Raw genomic sequence first — 10040 nt, 5'->3', positions numbered from 1 at the left:
GGTGGGACCCGTAATCCAACAATTCATGATTGAAGTATTAAAAATTAGCCATTATTTTCCAAAGCTTTACTAATCTTTCATATTATTCTCTCTCCTCTTTACACTTTTTCCAGCCTTTTTTGTTTGTTTGGTTTTGGTTTTTGTGCCACATCTGGCAGCGCTCAGGGATTGCTGCTGGCTCAGGGGAACATATGCAATGGTCTACTGGGTCAGCTGCATGCAAGGCAAATACCCTACCACTGTGCTATCCCTCTGGCCCCTCTTCCAGATCTTTTTAAATGGCACAAAGAAGAACTATATGAGGAACAATTACTTTTACTTCTATATGCATCACTACTATGATGTGGCATTGTTACTTTTTGCATAGGCACATTAAAATGGAAAAATCTTACATATAAAAAGAAGTTATTATCTAATATGGATAGGAACTCATAAATTTTATTCTGCAGGGGACCTTGCACTCTAATTATTTGTCATAGTGACTTGACTTTGGCTTCATATGGACATAGGCCATTTGTTCCTGAGCCTTGAATCCCATCTTTGGAAACAGCATAGTTTTTTACACCAGCACCAGGAATTGAATTTCTACCAGGGAAGGCCCTAATGCTGCCCGGGCATTGACTTGTTCCAGAGTGCATTCATAAAACACCCTGACTACTTGGAAACAGTAACAACTTGCTCATAGGGTAGGTTTCCCTCCATCTCTACCAAATGATAAGATGAAACAAGAAGACACTCTGTGGCACCCTGACTTTGACATAGGACCTGTGCAAAAAACAAGATCTCTTGGAACACACAAATCTTGTAGTGCAATGGGGCCTTACACCCTGAACATTGATATAATCACCTGGCACAGGCCTCAGAAGAATGGGCATCCTCCATTCACTCCTGAACCAGGGAAGGTATCTACAAAACATCCAAGGGTTTTTTTTATAACATCATCTGGAAGCAATACTCTACCAGGGAAGACCCTACCACGGCTCTGATATCGACCTGCTCAAAAGAGACTTCTCTTAACACTAAGAAGACTTGACAACAACAACAACCTGCTTCCAGGACAAGGTTCTCTGCATTGCCCTTTAATTGTGAGGTGAAACGAGAGGACGCTCTGCACCATCCTGACAGCAATATAGGATATGCAGATTCCAGGATCTTTAATACAGAAACATAATACCAACAACAGAGACTGCATGCAAAATAAAAGTGTATTGGCACTACAGACTATGACCTGGATTGGACAAACTAGTTTGCCTGGAGCCTAGAATTGGTCTTATGCCAGGAAACGTCAGGGGTAGGGTCTCCTTGTATTTAGGCCAAGGCTTTTCCATTCCATGTCCCTCATATTTTGGTGGGCCTATGCAAACAATAATTGCCACTCTAACACCGTTTTTACTGTGCTCCTTTGACGCTAATCCTTAAGAGAAACAACCCACTTAAACTTTTGAGGTTAACATAAACTAATATGCATGTGCATGGAAATGTAAGAAAGTACTTTGCCTTCAATGTTTAAGAAGTTACAGAAGTGTTATGTCTTTAGATTGCTTTGTGTGCTGGTAAGAAATATTATGTATTACAATCTGGGGACTTGAGAGACAAAGCAATTGTACATGGGTTCTGTTTTATTTTTCTTAATGTTCTTTGGCTTAAAGTTCAAAGTTAAGATATTAGCAATGGGACTACTGATAATTCTGTTTATGGGTGATTGTCCTTCCACTGTAACTTTACCTTGTCCTCTCTCTTTGCATCTTTGTTCTCATAATTAAAAATAAAAAATTAAAAACAAAACAAAACAATAAAAACCAAGATCTCTAATTATAGAAACCTGACTGCGACAACTGTGATTGAGGAAAACTTTTTTTGGGCCAATGAAGAAAGATTTGGGGTTACATAACTTAGAATGACTGGAGCCTGTAGTTGGTCTTGGTATTTTTAGGTCAAATGTTTTTCCTTTTTATTTTCTCCAATTTTTGTTGTGCCTATGTAAAATTCTGCCACTTCCTTTTATTTATTAATTTTTTCTTCTTTATTATTTTTTATCTTTTAAATAGGTGCTCCTGTCTTTTTCCATAGAACCTTGGTACACAAATTACTTTGTTTTACCTCATATTTCTGCAAGTTTTAAAAAGATAAAATTAAGAGGAGAGGAAAAAAAGAAAGGATAGGGGTCTGGGGCCAAGTGGTTTCTGGCTTATTGGTGAAGAAAAAAAAAAGAACTTAAAAAAAAGAAAAGAACTGAATATCCAAGTCAAAGTTAATAACAATAAACATCAAGAGACCTAAACTTTAACAATCTAACTTTAAATGACAACCATTTAAAGTTATACTGGCAGGCCAGGGGTCAGGGAATTGTAATATCAGATGCATTCTGGGATCTTTGGTGGAGAGAGGTTAATACTGGTGGTGGGAATGGCCCTGGTTTACTGTATATCGAAAATTTAACTATGAAGGACTTTGTAGATCACAATGGTTTTGATAAAATAAAAATTTCTAAATATATCTGGGCCAATATTTGTTTTGGCTTGCATAAGTTTCCAGCATTTTTCCCTTTACACATGGACAGCCACATGTGAAGTATGCAGTCATGCATTGGGGATTTTGTAAGTAGTGTTAGGACTCATTTTTCTTTTCTTTTTTTTTTTTTTTTTTGGTTTTTGGGCCACACCCGTTTGATGCTCAGGGATTACTCTTGGCTATGCGCTCAGAAATCGCCCCTGGCTTGGGGGGACCATATGGGACACTGGGGGATTGAACCGCAGTCCGTACGCTTGCAAGGCAGACACCTTACCTCTAGCGCCACCTTCCCGGCCCAGGACTCATTTTTCTAATTTATAAATAAAATATATTGAAATCCTCGTTAACAAATTATTTACATTTAAAAAATTAATTTTCTTTATTTTAGACATTTTGGCTTATAGAGTTGCTGATAATAGTTATTTCTAGCACTCAATATTCCAACATCAGTTTTCTCACCAATATAACATTATTTCTTTCCTGGTCATCTGTTTAACAACCTCTCTGAAGCCTGCACCCCCTGGCTGACATGAATAATTTCCTTAATTCTGCTTCGTAAAACTAGATGGAAATGGAATTACAGAGCAAAAACTGCATTAAAAAATTTGTGAAAATTGTCATATCTCTCTATGGTGTCTGATTTTATTGTCTGAAGAGCGACTAAGATATATAATACCAGTTGCATTGGTGAAGGGAAGTGTTCTTTATAAGACTGAAACCCAACTACAGTCATGTTTGTAATCATGGTTTTTTAATAAAAATATTATTAAAAAATAACAAAAGTCCACTATAAATTTTTCAAAATATTCTCAAAACTGTATCATGTCATATAAAAATTTAGTGGGATTTTTGCAGAGTATATATAATAAATCTGAATAATTTTTAAAATCCTAAAAATAATTAAGTCAAACAATTCCCTTAGTATTTTAAGTGAGGTTTTCCTTTATAAATTCTCAAATGTGAGTAACAATAGAATGAAGAGGTTCATGATGCTGCATTCTTTTTTATCAGTAGTTGTTTATGTGAGGAAATAAAAAAAATGAGAAAAAATGATCCATTCAGAAAAGCCAAGATGACTCAGAAGTACAGGTGTATTTCATTGCTGGAATAAATACTCTCATTAAAAATGATGTTTTGCAATCAGAAGACATGTCACTCTTTGATCTGTGCAAAAGCCAAGATCGCTATATACAGATGACTGGTTGTTACAACCAGGACTGGATAGTATACATCCCTGGACCAACAACAACAAAAAGCACTAGCCTAGCTTTTGGTCTACGATCTGTTCAACAAACAAGATCTCCAGTTCCAGAGGTCTGACTGAGACAATCACAACTGAACGGGTCTTCCGGAAGCATGACAAAAGACTCTATCTCAGGCTCCATCATAGGAGCAATGTAATGACCAAGACCACCAACTACAGAAGATGTGTTAAAACGACACCAAAGAAGCAGAACTTCTAGAACCACAAAGAAAGACTTCATCATAAGATCCATTCCTTGAGCTGTACAGACACCAAGATCTCTAGATACAGAGGTCCAATTTTAACTGCCATGATGAAGCAGAAGTCTTCTATACACCAAAAAAAAAGCACCGAAGGGAGAGTAAATGATCATGCAAGGAGTCTATAGTTAATCCCATGACATTATACTTCAGGGGTGGAGAAACCCTGTATATCCTAGGCCAAGGGAATTCCCTCTATAATATCCCCAATAGATACTGTGCCTATGCAGGGAGAAAAAAAAGCACAAAATAATCATTTTCCACATATAAAATTATTGATTGATTGATTTTTATTGATGTCTATTTTGGTGTAGATATTGTTGATGTCTCCAATTTTATTTTATTTTATTTTATTTATTTTATTTTATTTTATTTTATCTTTTTCTTTCTTTTTGTATTTTGGCATGGTTTGATTTCAGAACCAAGACTATTATGTGGTGCTTGTCTTTTTTGCTGTAGTGCTCACTGGATATTTAATTTGATATTTCTTTCTGTATTGATGTGGTGTTTAATTACCTTTTTCATGTCCTCACTCAAACTGAGGTTGAAAGCCTCTAGAAGGACTCCGCCATTTCCAGCTTATTTGATTTATTGTATTTTATTTTTATTTATTTTTTCTTATTTTTACTCCATTCTATTGCTTTTCTTTTCTTCAAACAAAACCAGATAACTCGAATTATCAAGCTCCACCTCTCAAATAGAGAGGGAAACAAGGTAGGGTATCAGGACCAAACAGATATATGATCACTAATAGTAAGCTAGACAAAGAGGGGACCACCTACTCTAGCAGCCTGGGAGGTGATGGTGGGGGATATGGGTTGCAGAAAGGGAACTGGGATGAGGGGAGAACAAATTTGTTGATGGGTATTCCCTGATTCAATGTTAATATGTACCTAAAATACTACTACAAAAAGTAGACCAAACACTCCTGAGATTCATTTGGAGTGCATGTGTTCACTTGCTGTGTGCACGTGTGTGTATGTATGTGTATGTATATGTAGAGGAGATAGAGGAGTAGAGGAAATAAAAGGGAAGAGGAAAATAGGAGAGGAGGGAAAAAGGAAGCCCTCAAACACACAGCAATTTTAGATGCAGGCAGTAGGAAGTAATTAGTAGTAGCTTCTGTCTTACTGTTTCTTTCAAATGAGCATTTCATCTTGGTTGTGTATTTCTTATATTGTTTTTGGCAAATCTGCATTATCTTGTACTCATTGTTCAAAACCATGTACTTATGGCGATTTTTCCCTCTTTGGCCTTAGATTCTCAGATGTTAAGGGTAGAATTAGCTCAGGAACAGACAACAGAGTCATCACGCAGAGATTGCAGACTAGGATGTTGATTCTCTAACTGGTATTATTTTGGAATGGCTTTGTGGGTGGGGGGAACTGACTAAAGGAACAAAGCTGCATTTGTGTTAGATGAGGTGTTGATACTATTTTATAAATATTGTGTGGAGGACTCCTGGATCTTTGGCGGCTTCCTCATGCAATTTGGTGTGTATCTTTATAACTCTTTCCATAGGTGGGATTGCTCTTTGCCATTGCAACTCACAAACAACAGATACTTTTCCATTTGCTGTTGCAAATATAGAACATAGGCATGGGATCAAGATTTGTCAACCTGATTACAAATTTTTTTTTAATCTACCACAAATTTTGTTGTGTTTTACAACCACATCCAGTTGTGCTCAGGGCTTCCTATCTCTGCACTCAGGGATCAGAGGATATGACACTGAAAGACTCAGGGAACCACATAGGGTGCTAAAGATTGAATCTGGATCAGCCTCTTGCAAGGCAAACACCTTATCTGCTATACTATCCCTCTAGGTTCTCTATCACAATTTATTTAATTGCATACCTGCTATTGGGCTACTTAGATTGTTCTTAGAATTTGGCTATTATAAATACTGCTATGATAAACATAGATACACATATTTTGGACCAACATAAGTCCTGCTTTAAAAGATGGTGGAAACCAGAGTGTTGCAAAGATGAGGAATCCCTTTGGATTATGGGGAGTTTAGGTTGAGAGGAAGCAGATGTGAGTATCTCTGGACCGTTGGTGAGGGAATGCAGTAACTAAGTTCTCCTTTCCTCTGAGGCAACAATAATATTAGGTCTGGAAAAACATGAAATCTTCTCTGGAGAGTTCATATAAACACAGAGGGAAATATCTGTGTGCTTATTAAAAAAACTTCCATTAATTTTTTCCTGTTGTATTTCTGCTCTTCAAGGCAATTAAAGACTCAAGAGTAATGGTCCTCCCCTGAGATGCTAAATCTAGTCACACTCCTGCCTATATAGTCATGCTAATGTTATTCCTAACACTTCAGCTCTTTGTATCCTTGACTAGAAATAAATAGCAAACAGAAACTCAGTGACCACTACATGGACACATAGGTAAAAGAGGGTCATTTTGGATACTCTGGCCATAAGTCAGACTATTTTGCAATTCAGTTGCGAAGTTTGTCATGTATGTGAGGTTCCTGGTGGAAGCCTGCTGGTACAGCAGAAATATCAGAAATAGGCCCTGTTTCATGTTGTTAATTCTCATAGCCATATGAGTAACTTGTGGGGATTAAGTCTCTGCCATTTTCACTCTTGCTTGAGAAATAAGACTTTAGCTTAATCTACTGGAGATAAGATAGATGTTGTCTGTGCTTTCCTTAAAGCAGATCCTAATTTCTCTCTTTTTTGGTATGCTATTTTCTTAGCTGTCTCTCAATGATCAGCCAGTAGAAATCTTGATGTTGACTGTATTTTAGATGAACTCAATAGTTGCATTTTCTGCCTCATGGATGACAAGTTGACAGAGGCCCTTTCCTCTTGCATCACTTCTGTGTTACATGCCTTGGGTAGTGTATTTTAAATAAAAACCAAACAGTTGTCTATGAAGACATAGATTTATAAGTAAATGAATAGAAGTTGGTGAATGGTTTTGGATACTTTAACTAGCCAATATTTGGGCATGATGTTATTTAGGACAGAAGGATATATGTTACGAAGTCTGTCCCTGTTTGGTATGTATGTCCCTCTACTTACAGTGGACTTTGCAGTCTTTGAGCCTTGTACAGGATTAATCTGGTATAAGGATGTGGATTCTGTAATGGGTCAGTCATTTATCACTGAGTTAGGGTCTGTCACTATTTTTTAAGAGAATAATTTGATGTTCAAGAGAATGATTTAGGAATCTTGTAGATGCTTAGAATGCTGATTGCTGCCAACACATAAATTCTTAAATCTGTGTCTCCACCGAACTCTGAAAAGAAATAAAATAGAAATAATCCCCCAAATTCTTGGCTTCTCCAGTGGGCATCTCCTTTTGAATAGCTTTCCCTTGATCGGGCCTTGGATGGGAAATCAGACTCAATGACACTTCGCTTCATTTATACTTTGTCACTGCAAATTGAGAGAGACTTCATGACGCTGATTTAAAAAGAATAAGCTGCCTTGTGGTCTGGTAGACCATTGGGGTGACCTTTGGAGGAGTCTGAGAATTATATCCCTGGCCAGCATCCAGCAAGAATGAGAGGCCTCTATCCTTACAGTTGCAAGGAGCAGAGTTTCTTTACACCCTCAGGAAACTGAATCCTGAGCCTCTGATGACAGAACAAGCCCAGAAGAAGCCTATATTTCCACTTGGTGGGAGCTGGAGCAGAGATTGAGTGAACCTGACCCACAGTAACTGTAAGACAGTAATTTCAATCTGTTTTATTTTCCCAACGGGGGTGATTTGTGATACATCACAGAAATGAATGAGTTTTGCTAACTTTATTCATTATTCTGCACTTGTGTGTGTGTGTGTGTGTGTGTGTGTGAGAGAGAGAGAGAGAGAGAGAGAGAAAGAGAGAGAGAGAGACAATCATTCTACCAATAACCTGACATGCTCTATAATATCAGTGGTGAGTCTAACACCGGTGCTAAAATTGATGGATGTTGCTTTTGCATTCTTCCCAGGTCACTGCTGGCTGCTCTTTCTGTCTCCATAAGAAGAAGCACTGAGGGTGTCCAGGAATGCCAAACCTGAGCACTGTTACCACCTTCATCCTGGTTGGCTTGCCCCATGCACCCGTGCTGGATGCACCCCTCTTTGCAGTCTTCCTAGTGGTGTATGTGTTCACTGTGCTGGGGAACCTCCTCATCCTGTTGGTGATCATGGGGGACTCCCGTCTCCACACACCCATGTACTTCTTCCTCACCAACCTGTCCTTCATCGACATGTGGTTTTCCACTGCCACAGTGCCCAAGATGCTCCTGACCTTGGTGTCCCCGGGTGGTGGGGCTATCTCCTTCCCAGGCTGTGTGGCCCAGCTCTATGTCTTCCACTTTCTGGGTAGCACCGAGTGTTTCCTCTACACTGTCATGTCCTATGACCGCTACTTGGCAATCAGCTACCCTCTCAGATACCCCACCCTGATGAGCAAGAGAACATGTGTGCTGCTGGTCACCGGAACCTGGCTCAGTGGATCCCTGCACTCCACTGTTCAGACGACCCTGACCTTCCACCTGCCCTACTGTGGGCCCCACCACATCCAGCACTACTTCTGCGATGCTCCCCCGATTCTCAAGCTGGCCTGTGTGGACACCTCTGCCAATGAGATGGTCATCTTTGTCAACATCGGCATGGTGGCCTCGGGATGCTTCTTCCTCGTCTTCCTCTCCTACGTGTCCATTGTCCGGTCCATCCTGAAAATCCGCACTTCAGCAGGCCGCCACAAGGCCTTCCAGACATGCACATCCCACTGCATTGTAGTGCTTTGTTTCTTTGGGCCTGGTGTTTTCATTTACCTGCGGCCAGGGTCACGGGATGCTGTGGATAGTGTGGTGGCCGTGTTCTACACTGTGCTGACACCCCTGCTCAACCCTGTGGTCTATACCCTGAGAAACAAAGAAGTGAAGAGAGCGCTGCTCAAGTTAAAAAGTGGGTCAGTGTTTGCTCTGAAAAAATAATATGGAAAGGTCTTATATGACTGACTTCTTTATTTATTATTTAATTGAATCCATTGGCTCGAACAACATACTTTTTGTAGGGACAGTTTAACATTTGAGCTTAATTTTGTTGTTGTTTAGGGGTCAAAACCTAAAGTGCTTAGGGGTTTCTCTCATCTCGGCTCTAAGAAATCACTCCTGGTAGGCTCGAGGGACCATATAGGATGCTGGGGTTTGGTCATACACAAGACAGGTGCTCTATGAATTGTACTATCACTCTGAACCAGATTTTAATTTTCTTTTCTTTGATTTTTTTGGCAAAACCCAGTGGTGTTCAAGGGATACTCCTGATTTTGTGCTGAGAAATTATTCCTGGTGGTGCTTGGGGAGCACATGGGATGTTGAGGATCAAACCCAGGTTGGCTGTGTGCAAGGCAAGCACCCTACTTTGCTATACTTCTGCCCCCCTAAAATTTTAAATTTAGTTAAGCATTTATGATTTTAAAAGTGATTGATAGCTTATTTTAATTTTTTTGTTTTTATTCATTCATTCATTCATTCATTCATTCATTCATTCATTCATTCAGTTTTTGGGTCATGCCTGGTGACCAGGAGCTATTCCTGACTGCGCTCAGAAATTGTTCTTGACAGGGTTGTGGGACCATATGATATGCCAGGGATGGAACATGGGTCTGTCCTGAGTTGGCCGTGTGCAAGGTAAACACCCTACCACTGTGTTATTACTCTGGCCCCTGATTTTAATTTTCTAATAAAAACAAGATGGTGGTGGTTTTTTTTTTTTTTCAATCTGGCATGCTCATCAGAGGCCCAGTTTAAATACCTCGTGGCAATTAAAAGACAAAAAAAAAATTAAAAAAACCCCCAAAACGCTTCTTCTTGCTGTTCTACTAAACAAGTTCTCAGGAGTAATTTTTACTTTTTATTCCCAATATAATTAGTTTCCAAGCTGCTCTCCAGTATCTTTTGCAATTTAAATCTTTTTATATAAAGTTCTTTTCTTCCATCTTTAAACCTTCATTGAAAAACTATTTTAAACTATTATATAACTTAATCCCTACAAAAACGTTTGATTTCCAA

The 10040-nt window shown here is 38.9% G+C and overlaps 1 protein-coding gene across 1 annotated transcript; it reads left to right on the top strand.

Annotated features, from left to right (window-relative positions):
- The first annotated feature begins 8027 nt into the window (after window positions 1-8027).
- On the top strand, window positions 8028-8963 carry LOC126015427 (olfactory receptor 10G7-like). Its single transcript, XM_049777952.1, has one exon. It carries the CDS (start codon window positions 8028-8030, stop codon window positions 8961-8963), a length of 936 nt encoding a protein of 311 aa, XP_049633909.1.
- Window positions 8964-10040: the final 1077 nt, after the last annotated feature.

The sequence above is a fragment of the Suncus etruscus genome, chromosome 8 (assembly GCF_024139225.1).
Source record: "Suncus etruscus isolate mSunEtr1 chromosome 8, mSunEtr1.pri.cur, whole genome shotgun sequence".
NCBI classification, from domain to species: Eukaryota; Metazoa; Chordata; class Mammalia; order Eulipotyphla; family Soricidae; genus Suncus; species Suncus etruscus.
This window is presented reverse-complemented; position numbering and strand designations above follow the sequence as displayed.

Bases quoted from the DNA above. Each gene is read 5' to 3' on its own strand.
- LOC126015427 (XM_049777952.1), top strand. From the start codon at position 8,028: ATGCCAAACCTGAGCACTGTTACCACCTTCATCCTGGTTGGCTTGCCC.